Source organism: Hirundo rustica, chromosome 16, assembly GCF_015227805.2.
Source record: "Hirundo rustica isolate bHirRus1 chromosome 16, bHirRus1.pri.v3, whole genome shotgun sequence".
Lineage (NCBI taxonomy): Eukaryota > Metazoa > Chordata > Aves > Passeriformes > Hirundinidae > Hirundo > Hirundo rustica.
In genome coordinates, this window is record NC_053465.1 from 3,255,668 (window position 1) to 3,283,447 (window position 27,780).

General features: G+C 46.7%; 2 protein-coding genes across 4 annotated transcripts in view; one reads left to right on the top strand and one right to left on the bottom strand.

Moving 5' to 3' along the window:
* VAPB (VAMP associated protein B and C) overlaps window positions 1–9,033 on the top strand; it is a 37,362-nt gene extending 28,329 nt beyond the window's left edge. For all 3 annotated transcript variants that reach the window (XM_040080135.1, XM_040080136.2, XM_040080137.2), the window contains one exon: window positions 793–9,033. In XM_040080135.1, coding sequence (XP_039936069.1) covers window positions 793–951 — 159 coding nt within the window. In that variant the 3' untranslated portion in view covers window positions 952–9,033. The remainder of the gene's footprint in view (window positions 1–792) is intronic.
* Window positions 9,034–9,868: 835 nt separating this feature from the next.
* On the bottom strand, window positions 9,869–27,381 carry APCDD1L (APC down-regulated 1 like). Its single transcript, XM_040080133.1, has 4 exons — window positions 27,274–27,381; window positions 15,613–15,724; window positions 14,310–14,868; window positions 9,869–11,983 (listed from the first exon to the last, which is right to left on the bottom strand). Exons 1-4 carry the CDS (start codon window positions 27,308–27,310, stop codon window positions 11,219–11,221), a joined length of 1,473 nt encoding a protein of 490 aa, XP_039936067.1. The 5' UTR covers window positions 27,311–27,381; the 3' UTR covers window positions 9,869–11,218.
* Between the last annotated feature and the right edge of the window lie 399 nt (window positions 27,382–27,780).

A 27,780-nucleotide genomic window follows, 5' to 3' on the forward strand; every position in this document is an offset into this window, starting at 1 on the left:
TGGTGCCTTATACTTCTGCACTATAATACTGTGTCACATTAAAAAGTCTAACACTGTTGCTTCAGCTGGACAGAAATTAAATCACAAAAGACTCATTTGCCCCTCTCCTGAAGAGTGTGTGTGTGACTGGCGTGTGCTAACACACAGCTGTGCTGCTCCACAGCTCAGGGACAGCTGAGGGGAGCATCATCCCCACTTGAAATCAGAATATCTGCTGGTGTTACATTGTTTTACCTCATCTTTAAATCAGGTGAGCTGCCAAAGTCCTATCAAGGAGATATCCTAATTCTTGCCATTAGGTTCATGTCAAAATGTCAGCATTAATATGATGGGGGGAAACAGATTTCCCTTGAAGGGCTGGGAGGATCTGCTTGTGACATCTGACATGGGGAATGAGGAGTGTAATTGCCTTGGCTTGTGGAAAACGTGGAGCTTCATCTTAGTTATGTTGAGAAACATTTTCCCCCCACAGCACCTCACAGAGCAAGAAAAGCACCTTCATGGTGTTTCCTCCATCGTTTTTCTGAAGTTCTGGAGCCATCTCTAGACTTTGGACAGGAGTTCCTGCAGGTTCCTCAGTGCTTCCCCTTAGCAGGACAAAACTTCCACGAGCCTGTGGCTTTCCTCTCCTGCCTCCCTACCCTTCCTCCTCAGGATTATTGAGGAAACAGAGCTCTAACTTAGCTGTACATTCACTTTTACCTACTCTATAACGCCCACCTAAATAAACATGAGAAGGGTGAATATTTAAAGCCTTTTTTTTGTAAAAGTAACCAATATCTCTTCCTTCAGGAAGAAGATGGACTGCGGATGAGGAAGGTACCCCAGACAAACAGCCCAATATCTCCTTCTGCAGCTGCTGTCAAGGACGAAGGGCTCAGCTCCAGACTACTTGCTTTGGTGGTTTTGTTCTTTGTCTTTGGTGTAATTATAGGAAAAATAGCCTTGTAGAGGCAGCATGCTGGAAATTGTAAATTGGTTTGATGGTTCTGCCATATCATTGGATTAAATTTATTCATAACGATGTTAAAAAAAAAAAAATTAATGTATGACATCTCACAGGTCTTGCCTTTAAATTACCCCTGCACAAATACTATGTAACATAATCTTCTAGAAAGTTCAAAATGTACAGTGAGGGAATGAATGAAAGAGAATATGCTTCAGTGATGAAGGGGGGGAGAAAATCCTGATTTAACACTACAATGAAATATTGTATATGTCATTTTAAACATTCTTAGACCCTGGTACATGTTGCTGGATTACCTCTTTTTAAAAAAAAAAAAGAAAAAAAAAAGGAAAACTAGAAAAAAACCTCTTCCTCCACTGCTGGAGCTGGCCCTAGGGATGTTTGGAGCTGGGTTAGGCAGGAGGTGTTGATAACTTCTGTAAAATACGTTAATCCACCATTCTGGTCATGAATTTAACAGTTTCTGTCAGTGTCTTCAACTCTGTGCAAGTTACCAACTTCTTGGCACTTCAATGAGTAGTGAGAAGCTGCAAAGATTTGTCTGTGGCAACACTGAGGGAGCTGGGCAGCACCGAGGGGCTCGTTCAGAATAAAGGTCAATGCCTTGTTCTCACCAAGGGACCAAGCTACATTGCTGTTGGTTCATTTAGTTGAATTAAAATGTTATTCAGAGATGTTTAATGCATATTTGACTTATTTAATGTATTTCATCTCATGTTTCCTTACTGTCACGAAATTAACTAACACTTTGTGGTATGAAGAGGCGCCTGTTCAAAGCCAGTGACGAGAACTAAAAATTTGCTGCTGTAGTGGTGCGAGATTCTTCTGCCTCCTGATGTTTTGGGCACTACACAATTGTTGGGGAGTTTTGATCATCTGAGCATTGGGGAAACAGTGGTCAGGAAACTGTTTTTGTATGTAAATAAGTCTATCTAGGGGAGAAACAAAAATATTAGTAGTAAAATTAGTCCTATGCCGTAAAAAGACCAATCTTGTTTGACTATGTAGCATCTTAAAAAAAAAAAAGAAAAAAAAAAAAAAAGGAAAAGAAAAATTAAATAAAGCCCCCAAATTAATGTTTCCTTTGTTACTTTTGTCCTGTTCTCACAGTTTTAGAGGTGGGGAGGAAACAGTGTTTTCCTGTCAGCTTTGTTCATGGCATAAGGAAGCTTGCAGTCTTATTTCAGGGTGAATTTCTCTTTTTTTCCAGACTAATTTTAAAATCAAACCACCCCATCGTGAGCCTGCCACACAAAAGCTGTTCAGAGCAACCATGCTGAGGTACAAGGTAACATCCCACTTTCCAGGTTAGTTGGGTTCAGGAGTTCAGACACTTGACAGCACCTTTAGAGCAAGGTGATTCTGTTTCTAAGCTTCCTTTTACCACAAGGTGCATAAACAAACTCAAGTGTGTCTTAACGTGATGGATTCAGCAGATGAGACACTTTCTGAGCAGGTAAATTCACATCTATTCTTGAGTGATAGACCCAGAAACATTCAGTGACAAATACTTTTGAAGCATATTACAAGATGAAGCTGCATCTTTTCAAAATGACTTGTGTCATTCCTTCCCTAGTCCTGGGATTCTGTGAGAAAGCTGTCGGGGCTGCAGCCTCAACCTCTGTGTTTGTCCTCCTCTGCAAGTGCAAATAAGTGAAATTTTATGTGAGGTTTAATAAGAAAATAGGTGAAAACCCCCCCATAACTGGTGTGTTCAGCTTATGAACATGAGTCTGGAAGTATTTCTAGGAGATTCAATAGAAAGGAGAGAGGTGTATTTTTAGCATTTGAATATGCCGGTGCCTTTTCTGCTCAGAGGGAAGGGACAGAGCCACTGCAGCCTGGCTGCAAAGGGCAGGGCAGGTGGGAGATGAGCTGAAAGGACAAAGCAGGGAGGTTTTGGGACAAATTGGGCAGAATTATCTAGAAGAAGATACTGCCTGGGCAGTAGAAGCTGAAGAAAACTTTCTAATGAAGCATTCTTTTCCGAAAGACAAGGTTGTGAGTGATACTGCAAAATTAATTTTCATGGCTTTGAAGACTATATTTGAGAAAACCTTTGCTGAAGGGAGGCTGAGATATAAAGTAGGGTTTGGTTTGGTTTGTTTTGAACTGGCTGTAAATATCTTGTTCTCTTATCAGAATTTCTGATTCGCTTTGGGAAAAAAAAAATTTTTTTGAGAGTCCTTTGTTCTGCTTAAAAACAGCCTAAAAGAGGTAGGTTTAAAAAAAAATTGCTGTCTTTGCAGGATAAAGGGGGAGGAGGATTGAAGGTTTAAGCTGGTCTCCTGTGAGGATATCTGGAGTAATGTTCCAGGCAGGTTTTATACCCAGTGTAAGCTTCCACAGCTGCCTTTGCTGTCCTCTCCCAGTGCTCAGCAGTCACTTCTTGGTGATCTGTGCCAGCCTGGAACTGTAAATCGTTCATGGGCAAAGTTGTTCCTGGTGTTTGCACTCCAGGGTCATAAAGAGGTCCCACAAAACTCTCTCGTGCTTTTCCAGAGTCCCTTCAAACACTGATCAAGGAGACCCAGAGAGGATTTCGGTGTTGTTAACATCTGTGGCCTGCAGCTGGGCTCACCCACACCATCAGTTCTAAACAAGACTCTTAAATTAACTGCTCCTATTCTGGAATTTAACAAAATCCTGAGGTTTTCCCTCACCATTTTTGACAAGAGCCTGAACACAGTAGCCCTGAATTATCTGGGTAATGCTTTGCCTTGCTGAGCTTGAAATAAAGTGATCAGGGGAATTCTCACTCCCTGTTTGACCAAACCCTTCTTTCATAGGCAATAGACAGAAATCTTAAGGGTTTTTTTTCTTCCAAGGTTTCTAAAAGGCCAGTTTGTAGATAGAATGCAAATATAGATTGGATGGATATTCTTAAGCCACCTGGCTCTTTTTGTAAGTTGTTCCTTTCATGGCAACACAAGAGCAAATGTTCTCATGAAGTATTCACAGGAAGTGAATTATTCTGAAGGACATTATACATCTTAGGAAGTCGTGCACAAAATGTAGAGTTTCTAAATAAGATTATTGTCTGGGGTCCTCACACAACATCAGATATTAGAAACCTGTGATTGATTCATGGTAGTAGAAATCAAGTTATTACTAATCTAATTATTGTCCTTGCTGTTACTTTAAGATGACCACTTGCACATTTATTGTTGATTTTTGTAACACCCACTAGAGGATGCTTGGTGCACTCTTGGGGCGAATTTGGGGTAAACCTGAAATGTCTTGAAGCCCAGTGCTGGGAAACGAATGGAAAATGGTTTCTTCTATTTTCATGTAGTTCTCCACATCTTTAAAGCAAACACTCCGTGCATGAATGATCATAGCTATTGCTGTGCATTGGCATTTGTCAGCTGGGAATGCACAGCTGGAACAGCCAGGACCAGCTCAGGTTACTGGGGAGTAGCCTGGGGGCTGAGCAGCAGGATCATGTCATGTTGTTATGTTGAGGGGATTGATGTACCATAATGTCATTTTCTAAAAATACAGGATTGTAAAGCTCGACGGTGGTGTTACTTTTTCCTCCTGAAATGCTGTTAGTGGGATAAAAGTTGGAACTTCACTTTGCGATTCACTAAAATTTCTTTTCATCAATAAACTATGAAGGGTTTGTATCTGCTGCACATGTGAACTTGCAATTCTTGTCAGCAATTTTACATCGTGGTGTGCACAAGGAATGGATCGTTTGTGTCTTGACATACTCAATGTTGCATTGCCCACTGGAAGAAAACTGTCATCCCTTCTCTTCAGAAAGTGGCGCTTCTGTCTCTTCAGTGGAATGTCCTTAATTTTCAGGCACGGTAGTGGCTTCACTGTAATGCTCTTAAATTTGAAACTTTATTTCTCTTGCCCTGTGTGATGTCCTGAAATTCCACATCCTCAGTCCTGTTTTCTATATAAAGTAAAAAAGGAAAAAAGCACCGCCAAAAATCCCTTTTTTTGAAATTAAAGCCCCTGTAAAATAACACTCGGAAGCTCCTGTTTGTTGTGGCTGGGTCACAGCTGCACTGGTGCTGCACAGGGCCTGGAGAGCCACTGTGCCATGGTTTGGGAATGGGGGAGCATCCATGGTCCAAGGCCTCGAGCAAGTTGAGAAGTGACAGGTGGCGAGTGAAATTCAGTTTATGTTTTTGGGATTTCAAGAAGATCCGCTTCACAGAACAAGGTAATTGTGTTTCCACTGCTCAAATCTGCTTAGCTATAAAAGTTGATTGATTAATGGGTTGGGGTGGGTTTTTTTTGCTGGCTAAATGAAGATTATTTTAAAATAACACAAATGAGAGCCAGGCAGGAATCTTGCACGTGGCGCTCCAGTGAGCACGTGCCTGCACACTCGCTGAGTGCCTGTGTGCCTGTCTTTCACTGCCATTTCCTGTGGCTTCATTTCCTGGTCAAGAACTAATTGCACATTTGTACTTGGAGAGGAAAACTTTGAAGCCTTTGCTAAACTTCCACGCAGATCTCTTTGCCTCCCAGTCCAGGCCTGAGTTTGTCCTGAAGTACAAAAGGGATCTGTGAGCGCAGAAACGAGGCTGCTTTTCCTTGGAGTAAACTTGAACTTTGGATCTTTCCTCCTGTGATCTGTCATTAGAAAATGGCCTTTCCCAGAGAGCAAAACAAAAGAAGTTAAGAAAACAAATGAATTAAGAAGAATTAATTGAAGCTGTGTGTTACAAGTTGACATTATACATCTGGCATTTCTGTTTATGTTTCTGCATTGGTACATTTCATTCTGATTTAATAAGTTCCTAATTTTGTGGGGTTTTTTTTCAAGGTTCTGAAGTGCCTATGAAGAACAGCCTGTAGTAAAGTATTGTTCCCAGTTTAGCTGTACCTCATTTTTTTAATCAAATCTTTTTCTTTAGTGGATAAACTCACAAGATTAGAAAAGCCTCTTGAACTCCCTCATGTTTAGTTTGGCAAATGTCCCACGCACAATTACCCACAGAGAGCTACTTTTAAAAGACCTTTATTAAGGCTGTACAAAGTCAAGCACTCAGGAAATGGCAGAACCAGGTTTGTGCACTGTGAGTTTGGGGAGTACCTTGCAGTGTGATCATTTCAGTGATCAAAACCTGAGCTGACGCTGCTCAGAAATTGCCCAAAACTGCCCAGCTTTGTGTGCCTGGACCTGGAGAACCCTAATTTCTCTTCAGTTATGTATAAATAGGTTTTTAAAGGTGAACTTCCAGTGTGGCACTGTGGTGTTGGGTGTAACCCCTGTGTGCGTCAGGGAGGGAATCCTTTGTGTTCCGTGTGTGGATCCCGATTCTCGACCCGAGCTCCTGGCGAGGTGGGGAGGAACTCGGAGCTGAAGCAGCAATTTCTGTTTCCACATTTCACTGGGAGGCCACACACAAGTGTGACTGGAGCCAGGAATCTCTGCCTCAGTGCTGAGCCCAAGGGAGCCTTTCTGTGGGGGCTGGAGACTCTGCTGCCCAATCTCCCTCCTGCTCTGTTCTGCCTGAGCTGTCAAATCTCGCTCCGTTCCCTCCCTCAGCGCTTCGGTCCAGGCCAAGTCATCCTTGTTCCTTCACTGCTGCTTGGCAAGGAAAGCCATGTTCAACAGAGCATCTTTAAATGGCTTTTCTTCCCTGCTGCCTGTTTTCCAGCTGGGTCTCTTTCTTCCCATCACCCTCCCAGCCTTGCTCTTCCCTGCCTGCTTGGCCCAGGCGCTGCCCGGGGCCGGGCTCTCCCTTGGCACGGAGCTCTCGCTGCTCCTGGTGCCTTTCCCCTTCTACTCACCTCCTGCTTCCTCTTTGCTTTTCCTTCCTCTTCACTCTCTGTGGAGTTTGGAGCAACAAGTGTTGTCACCCATCTCCTTTCTGTCTCCAGCTTCCTCCTGTTGTTCCAGTGCCGTGGATTTATTTATAGCGTGGGACAGGCTTTTATATTTATTCCACATCTGTTTCTCAAACAAAGCGGTGGCACAGTGCTGTTAATGCATCCAAAAGCGCTTCTGTTTTTTGGGTTTTTTTTGTTTGTTTGTTTGTTTCATTTTATTTGGGAAATCTAGAATGCATAAATGCAGTCTAAGGTATTTTAAACAGGGAGGCGTGAAGGTGGTTAATTGGAAAAATAAGTTACTGTTAATTGAGCTGTGTGTCAGACCCGGGACTGTTTGGCAGACTTGGCTCACGCTTTAAACTTCTGCACCTGCTAAAGAAGCAGAAAATTGGAAAGGCAGCTTGTCTGAGGAGATCGTGGTATTAAAGAAGGTACTGAAGGCTCAGTCTCAGTGCAGGAAGCCAGAAAATTTTTTGAGACTTTGGAAATTAATTTATTTTTGGTTTTTTGAGCAGTTAAAAGAAAAGATTAATCTTTTAAAAAAGTATTGTAAGAGAAGTGAATGTAGAAAAGTTTACTAAGACCCGTGTTCCTGTTACCATCAACTTCCAGCACACACTGGCTTGGGTTTTCTTCACAGGGACAGTAAAAAGGTATTTATTTGTTTTGTAGTAGAAAGCAACCCAGCAGTCAGGATTCAAGTTCCTGCTCTATGTCCTAGACCTGTTTTTCTGATGCAGTGTTAGACATGAAAGATTAAATTATTTGGGTTTGTCTTGTTTCTGCCAGATAAAGATAAATGAATGTCAGAACTGAGGTTGGGATCCTGATTGCAGCCATGTGAGCTGCTAATAAATGTAATTGGTGCTTCAAGAGGGCATAGCTGAGCAAACTTCATATCAGATCTGGGAGCGGGGAGGAAATTAGATGAAAAACTGAAGTAGAATTGACAGTTTTCTAAGTGAAAGGTATTAAATGGCCAAAACCCCAATAATTTTGCAATTGAGAAGAGGGGCAACTTTGGCTAACTGCCCATCCTACTTCAGTGGTGAGATGAGGGGAAAAATTAGATGGAAAGTAACATAAAACAGATAAGAAAAAGGGAAGCAGACAGCAATCTGTTCAAAATGGGAGTTAGAAAATGTAGAAAATAAGGAAAGCACAACCCAGAGGAAAAGAAAAATGTGGGTTGGAGTGCTTGGAGAGGGAGATGAGGAGCTGAAGTTCAGAGGAAATCTGCAATAGGATAAGAACTGTTAATAAATAGATGAAGGCGATAAAACCTGGGGATGATGTAAAACTGGACAGACGATGTCATTCCTTAGCAATGCTCAGGATTAAAAATTTAAGTTTTTAATTCGGTTGGCCCAGAAACCTTGATCAGTGTTTGCAAGGGAGGAGCCTGGGGCAGTGTCTGAGCCGCTGCTGGGGGTGGTCAGTGCGTCAGGACAGTGGGACACCCTGGAAAGGGATGGAAAAGGAGATGGATGTTCCTGAGGAGCTTGGTGCACGTCCTTTCGTTCTGTCTTTTGGGTTTCAGTTCTCTTTGGGATCAGAGTGAGCTGGGTCTGCTGTGTTCCCTGGCAATCACACACTGCTGCAGCTCAAAGAGAACCACAAGGAAATGGGGGTGCCCAGAGAAGGGTTCTGCAGGGACCTGGCAGATTTCAGTGGTTCCAGATCACTGAGGAACACAGATACAAAATCATTACTGATAAAACATAACAAAAATATCCAAAGCCAGGATCAGAATGAGTAACAGCTCCATGTACACTCCCAGTGCAGTCCCAGGGTAAAAGCCTAATGAATACGAATGTGTTCTTGTTTTTAATTACTGTTAGCTGTAAGTGATTATCCTTCTGGATGTCTCAGCTGGGAGAGATGGGAATTTTGGATGCAATTTGGATATTTACATTCTACAAGAGAAGCTGAGTAATTGGAATGGATGCAAAAAAAAAGATTCAGAAATTACTGGTGGAGTGTGAAAATGCCTTAGAGAGGGTGAGAGAAAACTCAGCTGAGTTTCTCTACCAGAATTGAGACTGTCTTGATTACAGTGCACTAGTATCTTCACAGGCAGCAAATACTGCACACTGCAGCTCTCTGATCATAAAATGCAACACAAAAATCACCGACTGGCAGTCAAAGCCAGGCAAATTCAGATTGGAAAAAGGCACAAATTCTTAAGAGAGAATAACTGTAATTTAGGAATGTGTCTTCAAAAACTGTGAACAGAACAATAAAAGTTATGATATTTATGCAAATAGCTCTTTCATCGTTTTTTTTCCTCTCAGATATGTGTTTAAGAGGGGGGAAGAGGACAAGGAGGCTCCTGATGAGGTTTCACAGGGAAGTTCAGCCAGCAGAGCAGTGGGCACTGTTGCTGCCTGAGCTGCTGCAGGCCAGAGCTTTCCCAAGGGCTTGTTGCAAACATTTGCATAAGGGTGTGATGGTGTTTCACATCATTTTAATCCCATCCCCACCTGGAAAGGATCTGTGGCTTGTAAGAGCTTTTACACCATGCAGGACCTGGACACTTCCTGAGTTTGATCCATTTCCATGCCGTGTAAATGAAAAAAAAGGATCTGCACACAAATCTGATCCATGGGGGTAAATGTAGGGCAGGAGTTGCCTTGTCCCTCCTCCAAAGGCAGCACAAGGCTGTTCCCTATTCCTGCCACCTGTGTCCTGCAGAGCAGGTACCTGTGCTGATGGGAGCCACAGGAGCCTTTCCTGGGCTGTGGTGAGCACAGTGATGGGAATCTCCTGAAGGAGAGGTTCTGCCAGTGTGTGGCTTACAGCTGAGCTGCCCAGGACTTGCCCCAGTTCACAGCATCCGAATGGGAACATCCCCAAGGAGACACCACCTTCTCTGAGAACACTTCCAGCCGCCCATGGATCTCCGTGCAGCAGCAGGGAACAAAGCACAGCCAGCAAGATTGGAAATTAGATTTGCCTGCTGAAGTCTTCAGGGATTAGGGAGGGAAGCCAAGGCAGGGCAGCCGAGCCTGGCCCTTTGTGTATCACCTTCGAGCAGAACTGTTTATGTGCATGACTAATATTGGGTCACGCCTGGAACATGTGAACATGCTGACAACATTTATGTCACAACTGTAATGCATTTAATAAGCATCTCATTTGAATTATTAATGTACAGATCCCCCCAAAGTATTTTTGTGTTATAAACCCCATAATTTATCTAAGTACAAGCTGCAAGTTCGTAAATACAGCATTAAGAAGGTGGCTATTGCATAGCTGCTTTAACAAAATATCTTTTGTGGATAAGATATATAGGCTTATTTGGAGAGGATTTAGCTGCTGGAGAAGGGCTTCTCGAGGAAGTTATACGATGCTTAGCTGCAGCAGACAGGGAATATAATTTCATAGTTTGTCCGGCTTGTCAGTAGGAATCAGTTTGACCTGACTGTGCTGTCTGATCTGAGCATCTCTTCAGCGCATTGTTCACCAGAGGCAGATTTATAAAACATCTGTACAGGAATGAGGCTGGAAGTGACACTTTGAGAGGAGAGCTGGATTAACAACTGCTGTGCCAGTAACTCATAAGGAGGCAGTGAAAATACGCGGCCTGAGAAGGCTGGTGAGGGATCTTTGCCTTCCCACGGCTCGTGGTGACGGTGCCTGCGCCGGGCACGGCAGCAGCGACACGGGGACACTGCTGATGTCTCCCAGCCAGGCCAGCACGGCACTGCAGAGCTGGGGTAACGCAGCAGGGATGCAGTGCTGCAGCCAGGGAATGCTGAGGCTTGGAGCTGTCGTGCACAGAAGTGTTTTCCATCTACTGTAATCTATGCCCAGGGTCAGGTGGAAAAGTCAAGCCCTCTGTGAGGGCTGTTCTGGGCATCTCCAAGTGCAAAGACTCTTTGTGGGTCCCTGTGTGTGACATACACAGGCGAAGTGCAGAAAATATCTGTGAACTGCGAGAGGCATGTGAACCGTGCCCTTCTCAAGAACACTTGCTGACTGTTTATTGCTGACTGACTGCAGATTAAATTTGCATGAACAGCAAAAAGGAGTGTGATGGGAGGAACTTAACCTCAAAGAAACTCAGCAGCAAACACTAAGGATGTTTGAATTACATCTGAATCAAGCTCTTGATTAAATCTTAGCAATGTCAAAGGCTCAAAGCAGCAATTTTAATTGATGTCATTCTTTTCCCCCCTCATGTTGCTAAATTATCTGTTGCAATGTGCAGTGCATCCGTGTCACTACATTAAATTTGCATGCAAAGAAGGGAGATTAGGCAATAAAGCCACAGGACAAACAGTGTGGAGTCAGGCATATCTCCTTGGCTTCATTCACTATTGGGTGTTTTTAAAAAGCGTTTCCAAATCTGAGTAAAACTGATTCCAGATGTGCTCGTTTGAAGGAAATAAAAATCACGATAGCACCAAGATTTATCTGAATTCTGCACTGTACCTGAAGAGATAACTAGTCCCATCTTAAAAACAGAAGTGCTATAAACAATAAAAAGGCCACAGGCAAAGGTTTTAGTGCTGTGATCCCGTTAGCATCCTTTCTTCCCACGTATTTCAGACTAATGTAGTTGGAGAATTCCTCTGAGGCTGCAGCACACTGGATCAGAGGGGCCTGGTAGGACGTGGGTCTCTTGTCGGGGCTGTCGGGGCTGGAGCCGTCCGTGGGCCGCTCCCCGATGTAGAGGAGGCTGCGCTCCTGCGTGTCCTGCTCCGTTTTGAACAGTTCGTACTCGGTGTGGGGCAGCTTGATGCCCAGAGCCAAACATCCGTTCGTGGGTGTTATATCCTGCTCCACCCCGGCGCTCCAGGAGCCCGCTAACCCACAGCTTCCCGGCTCCGAGGAGTTGAGCATCACCACCGTCACCTGGTCCATCGGCGTCACCCGGGCCTGGGTGACTTTAAAAGCCAGCTCGGTGCCGCCCCGCACTTTGGACGAGGGGATGCCCTGCGTGTAGTGCCCGGAGGCGTAGATGGTGAACGTGGGCTGCCTGCAGAGCGGGTCGGAGTAGTGATAGTAGTGCCCTTCCCAGGAGTGGTTGCTGCCGTGGAAGGTGAAGTACCTGGTGAGGAAGAGCACGGCCGGGCGGACCTCGCAGTGGGTGCTGACCCAGCTGCCGCTGAGCTGCATGGGCAGCGCGGCCCGGGCGGGCAGGACCGGCGGGTGGTGCTCATCGGCCCTGGAGATAATCACACACGCCGGGCAAGGGTGCACGTGGTGCTGCGGGAGACAGAAAAGAACAGTTCCGACAACTGGGAAGCCGAACAAAACCCCAAAACGAAACAAAACAAAACAAAAAAAGAACCCTTCTAGAATATTTCAAAAGCTGCGACTCCCCTCGTCCACAGCAGGGTGCGGAACTGCGGGGAGCTTGGCAGAGGCAGCCGAGCAGATTAAGGGAGATCAAGCGCTGCCCTGCTCTTTGCTATTCTGGTAGCTGAAGGACACCGGGCTGTGCCCCGTGCCGGGGCTGCTGAGGACAGCCCGACAGGGAGCCCGGGGCAAGGGCAGAGCCGCTCCAGGACGGGGAACGCTCCCTCGGGACACACAGGGTGTTCCCCGTCAGCTTTCCACGGCGAGCTGCGTGAGGATGAGAGCGGTGCCAGGACAGAACGACGCCGGTTTTTGGGAATGGAGGAGGCTGTGACACCTGGCCATGAGGAGCTCCTGCGGCTGCGGCCTTCCCAGCACAGCCCGAGCTGTTCCGCCCTCCTGCCCGAGTTCCCGCATCCAGGGATGCGGGTGAGGCCCGGGACGAGCCGGGATGGGGACGTGGGGGTTTCCCAGCAGCCAGAACGGAGAAGAAAAGAACCCTCTGCAGAAGGAGGCCCTGACCTTCGCATCCCCGCCGCTGCAGAGCTCTGAGTCAAACCAGCCCTGCCCCGATCCGGTGCCAGCAGGGGTTTTGTGTAGCTTGGAAATTTTTCTTGTACTTCATATATCACAACCGATTTATTTTTAAATAAGCAGGGTTGGAACATTATATAATTTTCTAGAACACGAGCTAATCTTTACTGAACTGTCATAGGCAAGAAGGTTAAATAACTCAGTAGTTAACTGTAGGGTGGGTAATTTACATGCAAGTTGATTGGAGTCTACTGTAATTTAGTCATTTTCAGCTTGCTTTACTGCTACTGTCACAGTAATGAGTGCTGACAGTACACAGTACATTATGGCTAAATAATCCCAGAAGTTGGCAAATATATATGCTCTCCTTAGGCAGGAAATTCTTTGATAATGAAAGGTAATTTGGGGGGAATGGGTTTCTTTAAAACAGATATAAATTTAAGGGGAAAAGAGTGATATTTTCATAAAGAAAGTTAAAAAATAATTCCTGACATAGCTGTGTAACTCACCAGCACAGGCAAATGGATATCAGTTCACAGAAAATAATTAAAAAAAAAAAAAAGAAAAATCCTATGCCCAATAAAATTATTACTACAGGCATGGAGCAAACCCCCTTGCTTAAACGAGTCGTGTGAAGTTATTTCTAATGTATGGCAGCTTCTAATTATCGCCAAGTGGTGACATCATGTGCAGGTCCGTTGGAGAGCTGTTGGCTGATTAATTACAGGGCTGCATTCAGAGAGTGAATTTCAGTATCTTTAGGTTTGGGTTTAAATTAACTTTTAAAAGTGTTTATGTTTACCATCTGGTTTTGCTCATATATATGGTTTTGGCCCAAGATAACACAAGTTTAACCAATTTGAGAACGTTACTTTTGAGAGAGAGAGAGGGGTGTTGCTCTGTGTTTTTCTAAATTCAATTGGTGTAGTTTGAGGTGTGGGGAAATGTTGCCCCCATATATATATATATATATATATATATATTTTTTTTTTCCCCCCTTTTATCTGGGATAATTCAGAGAGGTTTTTTCAACCCATCTCACTGCTCCACCATTTCTGATTTGATCGGCTTTGATTCAGATGGAAAGCTGCTTTCCTGGGAATAAACTAAGTTGCTATAAAACAGAAAATAAAATAGAATAAAAGGCAACCAAGTGTGCTGCTCAGTTTTATGTCTGTCAAAATGGAAGTCTGATTTCTGTGTAATAACATTATTGTATTGGGGGCAAGTTCCTGTGCTACTGGCTTTACACCAAGGACTGAAGAGTTTCCCCTCAGCCTGGAGCACACCCCAGGGAGCAAGGAGAAGGCAGAGGAGATGAAGGGCAGAGGAGATAAAGGGCAGAGCAGGCTCCAACAATGCGCAGCCTGAAGCCTTCACTGACTTTGGTGCAGCAAACAAGGAAACTGCATTTCCTAGGAAAACACGGCCAAACAAAAGCTGTCCAGGCCCATGCCAGTGCAGGCTTGTTTCCCGTGTTGGTTCTGCTGAGCTTTCACCCACCCTGGCCCTGTTCTCTCAGGAAAGCAGAGGGTGAACCCCACGTGCCTCGGAGCACCCGGGATCGCAGCCCTGCAGCCCCACAGCGTGTCCCTAAGACCGAGGGGGCCAAGTGCTGCCAGGCGCTCCCTGCGCAGCCAGGGAACTGCTGCCAGAGCCCCGACGCCGTGAGGGCACCGTGCACAGGCCTCATCCTTACCAGGGCGCTCTGCATGGGGCGCTGGTAGCCGGTGGGGCGGTAGTGCAGCCTCTCCCCCCAGTCCGTGTGGATGTCCCCCAGGTACAGCTCCTCCACCAGCCGGCTCCCGCTCTGCTGCGGCTGCAGCAGGGGCTGGAAGCGCCTCTCCACACGCACCAGGCTCAGCTCGTGCATGGCGAAGCCCAGGGCCGCCGTGCAGTCGCGCTCCGTCTTGGCGCTCAGCACCTCGTACAGGGCTCCGGGCGCCCAGGAGCGCCCCGGGGGCAGGAACCCGCGGCAGCCCTCGCCGGAGGTCTGGTTGATCCGGGAGGCCACCTCCCGCATGGCCTTGGGGCTGTGGAACACGATGCCCACTTTGTGGAGGTGGTAGTCGGCCTCGGTGGCCCCGCGGGTGATCCAGGAGGCCTGGCGCAGCCGGAGCTTGCCCTTGATGACCAGCGAGTAGGAGGGGTCGCGGCAGGAAGGGTCCCAGTAGTAGAACTGGAGAGCCTTGAAGAGCCGGTTGGTGTAGAAGAGGTAGGATCGGGTCAGGAACTCGGGTCCCGGCCGCACCTCACACCTGCGGGGAAGGCAGCGCTGAGCCACGGCGGAACGGGGAGAAATCCCTCCCAGGGCAGCCGGGGTGCGGGAGGAGAGGGGAGAGAGGAGAGCAGAGGAGGGAGCAGCATCGTGGATGAGAGCCTCCCACACGTGGTGGCTGCCCTGGGGTGGTTTTACAGTCTGGGCATTGCTACCAAACTGTGGGAGCGATGGACAGACCTTACACTTCATGCACACCCACAGAAAGCATGCGGAGGGCAGCAGGAATCAGGGCTGCTCTGCCCGTTCGAGCTGCACCCCGATGGGGAAGTAGCAGGAGGCTCAAGGGACGCCCAACGGTCCCAGCCCTCCTCCAGATGGGAATGAGGGCTTGGGGAAGGGGAGAAGGAAACTCTCTTTGTGTTGCCTGGCAGTTTGCTGTACCGGGGGTGGGCAGGAGCTGCGCTGAGGGGCTGGGGCCTTTGGGGATCCATTCTGAGACCCTCCGAGGGTCTGGGGATGCATTCCCAGGGGATGGGGGTGCCCTCCCAGGAGAATGATGTGGCTTACCCAGGGTGTTCAGGGCACGTTCCCCAAGATCTGGAGCACACTGAGATGGATGTTTCTTCCCAGGGTATGGGGTGTCTTCCCCGTGGTTTTAGGGGCGCATTGTCAGGGGAGAGGGGCGCGTTCCCAAGGTCTGGGGGTGCCTTATCCAGGGTGTGGGGGGGTCCCTTACCCGGGGTCTGGGGGTGCCCTTACCCGTGTTCTGGGGGTGCCTTACCCGGTGGAGACCCAGCGCCCCTCCAGGCGGGGCGGCAGCCGCGCGGCGATCCCGGCGCTGTCCTGCAGGTGGCGCAGCTGCTGGCGGCAGTGCGGCTCGGCGGCGGCGCAGGCTGCGGACACGGGGGGCGCGGGCTCAGCCCCTGGGGCGGCGCAGCCGAGCCCCCAGAACGAACCGAGCCCCCCCGGAACGAACCGAGCCAACCGGAACGAACCGAGCCCCCCGGAACGAACCGAGCCCCCCCCCCCAGACGAACCGAGCCAACCGGAACGAACCGAGCCCCCCCCCCCCAGAACGAACCGAGCCCCCCAGAACGAACCGAGCCCCCCAGGACGAACCGAGCCCTCCCGGAACGAACCGAGCCCTCCCAGAACGAACCGAGCCCCCCCAGAATGAACCGAGCCCCCCGGAACGAACCGAGCCCGGGCGGGCTCGCTCAGCAGCAAACTCTTAGCTTAGGACACAGGGTTTGTTATTTCGCTCAAGTTTTCCGACTTGAGTTTCATCTGAATCCAACTGGTTTTCAGATGAAATCTTCAAATAAAACCGAGCGCTCTTTGTTCGTGTTGTCCCCCTCTCATGCAATTGTTGAGGCAGTGGCTGGAACGGGGAATTACAGCATGGGAACGCCGGCCTCGCCTGTCGCCCGCCATAAGGACAGTAATTCTGTCACTTACCTCATTTCCCATAACAACGGATGTTATTGGCTTAGGGAATGTGTGAACACTCAGCTAAATCCTGAAGACCTTTGCATGCACACACACACATGTACATATATTCCTACATTATTCACTCCTTACTTAAGCACACTGTGGCACTCGTTGCAGGCTTGCTCCTTTAAGAGAGCTGGGATTTTCCTCTTCACGGCACCATAGAATGAGCTCTCGGTGAAGCTCCTCCTGAAAACCCCCAGATTCTCCGTGGTACAAGTGACCCTGGTCCCAGCGCTGCTCAGCCCAGCCAGGGCTTTATGAGCCCAAACGGGGTTCGTTTGTTCCAGCTGTACTTTGCATTTTACCCAGGAGCGTCTTGGACATTTTGAAGCCAACTTTTATTCACTCCATACCAATGTTAGGACAAGAGTTGCTTTCCAGCCTGGCTATCAGCTGGAACAAAAGACCCAGCATCTGTGTGTCACCTTCCCACAGAATAAGGATGTGAAAGGTTTGTTCACCCTGTGCCTCAGTCAAGGAGATGAAGAGAGAGTCACAATATGCAAGCTCTGGACCAAGTCAAGTGGGAATTTGGTAATTAAATGTCTGCTGTGCTAGTCAGAGGCTACTGGAGAGGGAGCCCCACTAAATCCCCTCTAAAAGGAGAGGGATTCCCACTCAATAACTTCAGACTTTTATCTGACGGACAAATTCAGTCACTTCACTGTGGTGTTGCCATTTGTGACGGTTTTAAAGGCCACTTGAAATGTATTTGTATAGACCTAAGCACACAAAGCCTGAACTATCACAAAAGGAATAAACATGGAAAGGGAAGCCCCCCCTGAAGAAGGAGAGCAGTACCCAGAGGCCAGGGAAACCAGCTTTGCCTTTTCTGGTACCTCACCCTGCACTGGAGAGCATGAAACAGCTGGAAAGACACATTATTAGAGTTCAGGGCTCTTTTGGGAGCAGACTCACAACTGCACTGTTCTTATTCTTACCAGCCTTAAGGGCTGGACGAGGTGAGCAGGCACAGCCAACTCCTACACAATTGCTTGCACTCGTGCTTCCTAAAATGCAGTTCCTGTGATTCTTCATGTGAAAATGGGAAAATACAGGATGACAAAACCCAGTGCTATTAGTTAAACCTCTAATTTGGCAGCTGCAGCATGTGTGAGGCTGCCCCATGGGTGCCTATTTAGGAGAGCCATTAGGAGCTGGGGATCTGTATCCTCATCCCAGCTCTGCCATGACTTTGCTCTGTGGTCCTGTGTGCTCCCTACTCCCAGGACTTTTTTAACTCACGTGCAGAGTACGCCAAGATTCATCTGACTGCCCTAACAGGCCCAAATACTGGAGAGTCATCAGAAGGGCTTCACACTTCAAACAAACACAAAATTATTATCCTAGAGAATATACTAAACTAAAAAATAATTGTATTTGTGTTAGAGGTAATAATGGACATAAGGGTCAGATATTCCCTTGCGCATAAGCACAGAAAGACTCCAGAGGTATCAGTGCAGTCTGTAGCTATATAGAATGCAGCTATAAAATATATGCAATATAACCCAGTCAACTCACAAACTAAGCTCTGTGTGTGTTTATTGCAGCAGAAGCTTCAATATCTCACTGAACCCTTTGTGCTACTTTTGGCAGAAATACTAATAGTCTACATTGTTTGGGACCAAAGACACTTTGGCAATGCAATCGCTGCATTTTGACACATTCAATACAAAAGGGAATTTTTATAATCAGGATCAAACTTCATGGGGAAAGAAAAGAAAAAAAAGTCTCCAGAATGTAAATATTTGACATTATGGGAATTCCTAAGGATTTTGTCTTACTTAATTGTGCACAAGACTCCAAGCTGGATGCATCCTCAAACCAAAAGCTATTGGCTTGTGTCCAAATTTTGTGGCTGCTTTTTTTTCTCTCAAATACTCCAGCCCCACCAGATCCAAACATCCTTTCAAGCTGGAGAAATTCAGTCCCAGACCTAAAATCTGTAGTTAGAGCACTTCTCTATTCCAAGAGCAGCATGAAGCGGCTGTCACTCATATGTCAATCTGTTACTCAGCCCCTGGTAAAGCGCATCAGAGCAGCTCCTCTGTCTTAGGAGAGACACAAATTAACTGCTCTGTAGAGTTCTCAGGCAGGAGGAAGGAATTATTCACAATACATCCTCAAGACAAAAATCCTCATTCATAGGAAAATCTAAAAAAATGCCCAACTGATCTCTTCCCCTCGCTCGCTCTGCAGTCCGTCTGTATCGATTAACCACAAGCGTTTCCAGAGAGCTCCCCAGCACAGCACTTGGACAGAACAGGGGCTTTTCCCAGCTTTCTGCCGCCTGCTGCATCCCAAAGACGGGCCCAAAGCCTCGGAGCAAGGGGACAAGCACTCAGGCAATCAGGAGTGGCAGAGCCAGCAACGTCACCGCAATCAGCACAAACGGGATCAAGCCTTGGGCAAACAGCTCCGGCAGCAACTGCAGACCAAGTATTCCAAGCCTCATCTGTACAAACTACCTTCAGGAAAATCAGATCCATGGGATCAAACGATAAGGGCAGAACTGGAAATTCTCAAATTCTCCCCCCACAGTAAATTGTTGGTAAAATTAAGGTGAAAGATTCCGAGGCAAGGGCCAAGCCTGGAAATGAGAGCCCTGTGCTACACAAGTGCTGTGTGCTCCAGATGCAGAGCCACTTCTCACTTCTAAAGGAAAAAACCATCAACCAAGAGAGAAATGCTGTCATATTCCTCCTTGGAAACAAATCTTGTTTGTGCTCCCCCAAGCAGATTGACTCTGGAAAAAAGCAAAGTTGAGTCACACATCTGTTTCTTCATAAATGGAGAAGAAAATGCATACATTACTGTTTGCAACCAATTAGTTACTGTGGATCAGCTCTTCTCCAGAGCTAGATTGTTTAATCTATTACATGTTATTGCTTCCTACAGCCAGAATTTATCATTCCCATTTATAATTCTAATGTTTCAGTTAGTCACCCATTCACAGGGATAAGATCAGGGCCTGAAGTAACGGAGCATTACACATTTCTTCATTTAGAGATGACATAAAACCTTTGATATTTTCTGAGGAATGTTCAGACTGGAAAGAAACAGACGATTAGAAATGTATCAATATATTTTGCATAAGTGAATCCTACTTTTCCACACAGACTTCATCAACACAGCAAAACAGTGTTTCTTTAGCTTTTTCTCTCCTGAGAGTGCACAGAACGGATTTGGGTTGGCCACTAAAGGAATAAGCATTCTTTTAAAAGCAAACAAAACGGTTGTATTTAGCAAATCAATTTTTCTTGCATTTGTGTGGAGATTAAGTTAGTGGTGCTTTTAATTTGCTCAGAAAAAGGCATTCCCAAGAGAACAGCTCTGTGGGAAGAGATAAATTTTATATTATAATATTGTAAAGTTATAAAATTTAAATATAACCCACTGGGGATGGAAAAATGTATCACAGCAGAACATTGCATTTTGCCTATATGCAAACTGAACACAGTTCAGGACAGGACTTAAGCACATGCTTAAGTCTAATTGGTTTCAGTGAAACTTAAGCATGTGCTTGAAATTAAGCCAGTGCATGAGCATTTTTCCTGATTAGTAATGCCTCCCTGAACTGAAGCCAGAATGTGGTCAAGTGGTTGAGGGAGGATGCCAGTGCTTTCACTGGAGCACTGTTTGGTTTCTGGAAAAGTATTTCTATTATCCATCCCTTCTCCTATTTGTCTGTAAAATGGGTATATTCACATTTATCTGTTTCTCCAGTCTGGTGCTCAGTTAATGATATTCATAAAATGCTTTGAATTCACTAAATGTTTCTCAGTTATGCCTTCAGGGCTGGCACAGTAACAGTATTACCCATGAACTATCATTGCAGAGCATCACCTTGAGTTTCCTCTGCACAGCTGAGCATAATCATACATGAAATCCTGCAGATCCTAAGAGGAAACTCAGCCGACTCAAAAGTCCCAAGTAGCTTAGGATCTTAGAGAAGTTTTCAAAACATACTTTCACCACATACTTTCAGCACAATGGCAAACGAGTTCAGACATCCCATTCTATGGTTTTAGCCTGGCTTTGTTCTAAGGCTGTGAACACTGCCTGATCTGTCTCATATCCACAATTAAAATTGTGAAGGGCTTGTGGTGAGCTGCCTGGAGGTTTTTAAGGCACTAGAGAAGTAAATATTCTGCTCTTGGAATCATGGAATCATGTATTTTTCTTGCTAAGTGTCGTGTCCAGTGACAGATGACCAGACAGATGGGATTTGTGGTAGGGAAGGGGAGGAAGGAGAAGTAACTCAAAGATCTTCTTCAGTATAAGCTACATCCAAATAAAATAGCTTCTTAAAGCTGCCTCTCTGGCTGTTTACCCCAAAGACAACCAAACTGAACACTGTAAATGGGATTCAAGGGCTTGATTCCAGTTTTACTGGAGTCTGTAAATAGGAAAGATCCCCATCAGCACCTTATTCAGAGGATGCCCATCCCTATAAACTGACAGTAGACACTCGAGGAAAGAAGGAGAAATGAGATAGGGGGAATCACAGAATGGTTTGGGTTGGAAGGGACTTTACAGATCATGATATTTTCAAATTAAACAGGGGGTGAATTAAGCAGGACACATAAGGGCTGGCACAGAGGACTTGTGATGACAAACCAAAGCACAAGAGCCAGATGTGGGTCCACTCTCCCAAGAGCTCTCCTGCAGCTGATGCTCACCAAAACACCCCTCTTAGGTTACACAACAGAGCTCTACTACACAACAGAGCTCTACACACATTCTTGCTGTCCTGACAGAGACATTTCACTTCACGTTCCTCCCTCTCACCCCAGATGCTGCACAGACTCAGACCAGTCATTGCTTCTTCTACAGCTAAACTGGTCAGTGTCAAAAGATTTACTGGAGAACAGAACAGCAATTCCGTGCAGCCCAATGGCCCCAGCTGGCCCAACCACTGTGGTCAGCTCAGGGGAGACTGGCCTTTAGCTCAGAGCCTGTGCTGCTGCCAGTCCTGCACTGTGCAGCCCAGCCAGGGACAGGAGAGAGGACAAGAGGCTTGAGAACAAGGTCCTGCTGTGAGCCAAAATCTGAGAATTTACAGAGTTAGAATATCATGACTTGTGTTAAACTCTGATCCGTACTGCCATGTAAGTTTGACACAAGTAAATACATAACCAAAAACCAAAAGAAAACAAAGGAAAGGAAGATGATATTAGAGCTTTTTTACTTGAGAACTGCTGAAAGTTTGAATTTCAGTTTGGTGAGATAGGTGAGACCACAGTGAGATCTCTAACTCCCTGGGTGTCTAAACAGTGAGAGGCTGGGGACAGCACATGGGGGAAAGCCTTTGTTTTCCAAAACAAAAGCAAGACAATTCAGTCCAAGGCTGAACAACACCCCGGGGGTACTATCATGATTCAGTTAAATTCTAACCAGAATTCACATTCCTACCAAACGGCAAATATTACATCGACATTCCTTAATTCGGATGAGTTGGAAACCCAACAGAAAAAACAGCACGTGGATGTGAAATTAATGCCACAGTGTTCTTTTGAATGCATAGAGCACCCATGCAGGTTTTGGCAATGTCCCTGAACCCCCGCACAGACACTTTATTAGGGGCTATCATGGCCATTTGCAATAGTGATGGCTAAGCATATTTTTTCCTGGAGTGCTTTGAAGAGCAGAACCAGTAATCAGCCATGGCTTGGCTATAAAATGTCAACCTCATTTTGAACGTCTAAATCACTCACATGGACCAAGACTGCAGAGAGGACCACCCACCACATAATATTAACATAAATACAGCGTTTACCCAAAGCAAAATGAGCAACTGGAACTGGAGGGAGTTGAGAGTAGAACAACAAAAAATGATGAGGGGGTGGGAGGGATTGAGTTACAAAGGAAGATTAAAAGAGCAGAGTACATATAGCCTGGCTGAGCAAGATGGATATGATAACAGCCTATAAATATTCACAAAGCACAAACACCAAGGAAGGGAAAGAATTCCTTGCAGTGAATAAAAAGATTCTGTTGGGAATGAATGAAGAGAGGAAAAACATGTGGCTTGTATGGGAGAGTGAACTTCTCGAGGCACAATGTAGTAGGCAACGTAAGTCCACTTGCTTGGCAGGATTTTGAGGGATTGAGCAGAGCATTAGTTCAGCAGGGAACAACCCGCTCTTGGCAGGGAGTTGGCGGGATAATCTGAGAGGCCTTTCAGTCTCCCACTGCCATGGAGCCGTCCCAGCTCCCTGCTCCCACGGGGGACAGCTGCTCTCCTGTGTAAGCACATTGTTCACTGTCCTGCTCTTCAGGATCCCTGCCTGGCCTCCATGGGACTAGAAAGGAGGGCTGGATGCACAAAGGCATTTAGGGATGTAGAGACCTAAGCAACTGCAATAGGTACTAAACTGCTGGACACAGCTGGGAATCCCAGCAGGTCCCTGCCCTGTCAAGTACTCACTGTTGAAAATCTAAGTCCAGGAAATTAGGTTATAAACCCACTAAAGCAAGAAGAATCCTTTTGTTCTCTCTTTATTTAGCACCTAACACAACAGGACTCCTGGCACTGCTGCAAGGATACTGTTTATAGTAATAAAAATAGGATCTAATAGGATCTAATATTCTGAGGCTACTTGGCTCCTGCAAAGCCAAGGATGAGAAGGGCAATCAAAAGCAGTCATAGCAGAAGGTATCCTCAAGAAAAAAGCTCTGCAGAAAGGAGGGAAACTGATCCAGAGCCCACACCAGCAATACACACACGTTTAACTCAGAGTCACAAGTGACCACAGAAAAAGGTTACTTGTTCAGCTGGAGCACAGAATTCAAGTTACTTCTAACATGTGTTTTGGGGTCTGGGTGTGGTTTCTAGATAGCCTGAAATTTCAGTCTACTGTTTTGCCTGTCCACATTAGCCAAGTTTTGATGTGTTCCAGTTCTCCTAAACTCTGCCGACAGATGCTAAAATCAAAGCTGACATTCAACCTACGTGCTGCATAATCTAATAACAGGACTTGTGCTACTCAAAACTAACAAACTCTGGAAGCTTTTCTGCAGCAAAACCTTGCTGCCATTTGTATTTTCATCTGTCTTTTCCAGGCAGCCTAACTCGGAAAAATGATTGATTTTTTTCTCTGAAAAGCTTTAAAAATAATATGTCATTGTGTTTTTGTATCAACAGGGGAGAGCCAAGCCATAGCCTGCCCTGTCCAGCACTTGTGGATTTAGTGAGAGTGCGAACAAGGTGAATCCAATTGTCTCAGTGGGGAGCTTGGTGTATACATTGATCCCAGAGTGCCAGGAGAAAGCTGTTTCCAAAGACCACAGTCTTGGAGTTAGACGAGGCCAAAATGTCACACATTTGTCAGTGTTTCTTATTAACCCAGGAGAAACCATGGGGGACTTTTTCAGTGCTTGACACACACTCAAGTTTAAAGAATTATTTTAAAATCTAAAGTCAAGCAAATCTCTTCAAGCACTCTGTAGTGAGACTTCTCCTGTTGATTTATGTCCCCTCACACCAGCTGTAAGTAGGGGTTCCACCAATCCAAATTTCTGTCTAACAGTGCCACAGGAGCGGAGCTTCTTTGCAGCATTCAGTTTCAGCTGAATCCAAACTGTGATGATTCAATAAAACACCACTACAAAAGCCACAATTATCACACCATCACCCTGCTAAAACTCAAAAATAATGTTGGATTTCAACCCTCTTATCACTTAACACTCTGAAGCTCTGGCATTTCAAATAGATATTAGAGCTTCTTTTCTAAGACACAGAAACAGAACTTTTCTAATTATGCATTTTAAACCACGAGACCTTTTAACTCCTTAAAGAAAAAAACCCCACAGATTGCAGCTTACTAACCCCTAGGAACTTACACAATTTAAAATGGCAAGAGAAGGAGCTGTTCTATGAATCATATTTTCAGTTTCTGGCAGCACTCTTAGCCTACAGAAGAAGGGTTACACATCAAAATTCTCACGTTCTCACTGTCAGCTTCTTGGGATTATTATATCTGAGATACACCATCTTAAAATCAGGAAGTTTCTCTTCTTTCATACCTTTATCTTCCTCAGCAAATGAGTAAGAAAACCAAAGCACTTGTGTAAGAGCATTGTATAGGTGCTTCCTAATTTTGAGGTTTATTTTAGCAGCGATTGTATCTCACCCATGAAAGTGTTGTCTTTATAGATGACATATGCTCTGTTGTGGGGAAACACAGGATCCCACTGAAAGCAAAACCTCTTTCCAAACTTTGTTCTGCCAGATGCAGCCTCCCCTAGCACTGGATTCCAGCTTTGGTTTTCTTCACAGCAATTTCTGGCTTTTGAAAATCTCCTTACTCAACAATTTGTGCTTGTGGGGAAAATATAGAAACCACACTATATTTTTTTCACTTGTGCTTTTTTTACATCTCAGCCCTGTTTTTATCTATATCCATATACTTTGAAACGTGGCTAACCCTATAATTATTGAAAGAACAAATAGAGTCATATCACACGATCCAGCATAGCACATTAGTTGTTGATTTTTTTTGGCCAGCTTGAAAAATGAAGAATAAAAACCACCAACTTGGTAAAAAAAAAAAAATTAGCTAAGTAATCGTTATCCAAATAAATATTTGAACCAAAGACAATGATGTTGGTTTAATAGTAAGAAAAGATATATTATTGTGCAAATAGACACACATCTCTATGCTGAATGTGGTTCTATCACTTATGGGATTCTCTTGCTAATCTCTTAACTGAATGCAACTGGTGATCTTACCTCAACACTGTCACTTTCAAACTTAAAAATAAACACTGAAAGCAAGAATAGATATTTTATCTTAAAACCATGCAGGAGAAGCTACACATAAAAAATATCAGTGCAGTGTTATTGGAATGTACAAATTTTAATGAAAGCTTAGGTAAAACTCAGCAAGTCTCTGGGGACATTTCCAGGAATGAGTGATTCTTTTCTGGAGGAGACTCCAAAGTCAGATCCAGTTACCTAACTAAAGTGGTTTTTCAACTAATTATGCACTGGTGTCATGCTCATGCTAATATTCAGCCTTATGCAAAATGCAGAATGCCAGTCTTGCTCACAGTGAGCAACGCTTGCTTTGATTTTAATGAGTTCTGGATCTGACTTAGGTATTTAAACACTAATTTCGAGGTTCAGTTTCCATTCTTACTGAAATCGATGGAAATTCTCTCACTGACATCAGATGCAAGAAGCAGAGAGTTTAGATTAGACTAGACTAAGAGAAACCGCATGAGGATTTAAGAAAGAATTATTCTAATTAGACTTCGGGGAGTAAACTAATATAATGCAGTTTAACAAATCCCTGAGCAAAGCAACTTGAGCTAATAAGATACTCAGAGAATTCGTATTTCTCAGCTTTATTTTGCAAACAACACACAAGAAAGATCCCATGTTAGGAGAACAGGAAAGAAACTCTACAGAAGTGCCCTGCTCAGAGATTTCTTTCTATAGTCCTTATACTTAATGCAAGTAATGTCCAAGAGCTGTTACTACACAGTTCTTTTGCCTTGATCACTAAGCCCTGAGCTGGACAGGTGAGCCAGTGTGGTATTTGCTGCCCAAAACCTCAGACGAGTGAACTAAGTGGTAAAAAGAGCAGTAGGAACCAAGTGCCTGGACTTTCAGTGTCCAGACTGCACAGGGCCCTCAGGGACACTCCCTCAACCCTTCCTTTCACCTGTCCTGTCTGTTCAGGAGTCTCAGCCACGGATCTTCTCTGCATTTCCTAGGAAAATACTGTCTGAGAGTGGAGGAGTTTCCCTCAGACACTGTTCCTTGTCGTAAACAGAAATCATCTTGTTTTTTTTCACAGAACAGTTGCCTTTGTTCTCCCATATGGTCTCTTAAGCCAGAACCTTTTCTTCTGAAACTGCTCCAAGAGCCGTGGGGTTGAAAGATGCCTTTCTGAAAGAGAGCCGCAAAGATGCAGCTTGCACTGCTCCAAGAGTCCGTCTGCACAGCTGGGGCTCAGTGTCACATCCCTGGAGCAGGAGGCTGCTTGTGAGGTTGTCCCTTGCCAGGGCAGGTGTTGGATTCTCCCAGGAAGAATTCCCAGCACCAGCGAAAACAATTTCTAAGCCCTTCCTGCAACTAAACTCTGCTCGATGCTCTCCATGCACCACACTCGGGACAGGAACCGAGTTGCGGTGGCAAAGAGAATGCCCGACCGTCTCTGGGGAGGGGGGCAGAGACCCCAGCCACTCCGGGACCCTCGGGCGGGAGGCAGAGACTGAGCCCCAACCCAGCACTTCCCTGGGCTCACTCGGAAAACGCTTCAGGGGTTCTATCCCCGCTCCCGGTCCCACAGTTCGGGGGCAGAAACCCGGCGCTCCGGGTTTTCTGCGGGGCGCTCCACGCCCGTCCCTGCCCCGGCGAGCGGCGGTGGAGCTGCGGAGCTCCCGGCACGGCGGGGAAACCCTGCCCGGGCCGGGCGGGCACCGAGGATGAGGGAAACCCTGCCCGGGCCGGGCGGGCACCGAGGCTGAGGGAAACCCTGCCCGGGCCGGGCGGGCACCGAGGGTGACCCGGGCAGGGAGCGGCGAGTGGGGAGCTCTCGGCGCCAGGTGCCTCCTGCCCGGGCGGGGGCACCCCGGGTTCCCTGTCCCGGCGCCGGCCCCGCCGTGCGACTTCCTCGCGCCCGCCTGGTCCTCTCGCCCCCTCCTCGCCTCTTCTTTGCACCCTTTTCGCACTCTCCTGGAATTTTCCGGCATCCTCCTCCCCAGTCCGCTGCGCTCTCCTCGCACACCTCTTGCGCACTCGCAAGTCCCTCTGCACTCCCCATGAAAGTCGGACCCGTTGCATTCTCAACTCCTTGCACACTCCTGCCCCTTCAGTGTGCCCGGGTGGGTGAGGGAGGTGACGGGGAGCCTCATGAGGGTACGACCCCGACTCCGCCACCCGCTCGCCCTCCCGTCCTCTCGCCGCGGGACGGCACCGGCCGCCGGTGGCACCTACCTACGAGCAGCCCTGCGAGCCACCAGCACCGGACCATGGTGCCCGCTGTGTGTCCCGGCCAGAGGCGCGATCGCTCCGCCGGTGCCCGCGGAGCTCAGCGGGGCCCGGCGCCCGGCGGTGCAGCCATGGGCCGCCTCCGGCGCTCCGGTGCCCGCGGCGGCGGCACCCCGGCTTCAGCCCGCAGGCGTCCTGCTCAGCCCGAACCTTGCGAAGGGATGAAAGGGGCGGCGGGCGACAACAGAAAAGTATATATTTTAAAATAAAGCACCGCAGCCCACTCCGCCTTCGCCGAGGAGCGCGTCCCCTCGGCTGCTGATGGCTTTAATGGAGCTTGGCAGCCACAGGTTCCCGCTGCCAGAAGAGGTGGAGACTCCGCCGCCTGCGCCCCACATGCGGCCGCGCACCGCACACGCGGGGGAGTAGGAGGAGGAGAAGGAGGAGGAGGAGAAGGGCAGCCCCGGCACCACAGAGCGACATCAGCACCCGCCTCGGAGCTGGCGCTTCTAC

What these genes read in the sequence shown, in the direction of transcription:
- APCDD1L (XM_040080133.1), bottom strand. Translation starts at nt 27,310, where the DNA reads ATGGTCCGGTGCTGGTGGCTCGCAGGGCTGCTCGTAG. An exon ending in GGGCGCTGGGTCTCCACCGG is followed by an intron (nt 14,869 to 15,612) that starts GTAAGGCACCCC and finishes CCTTCCCCGCAG; the next exon opens with GTGTGAGGTGCGGCCGGGAC. An exon ending in GCCCCATGCAGAGCGCCCTG is followed by an intron (nt 11,984 to 14,309) that starts GTAAGGATGAGG and finishes TGTCTCCCGCAG; the next exon opens with CACCACGTGCACCCTTGCCC.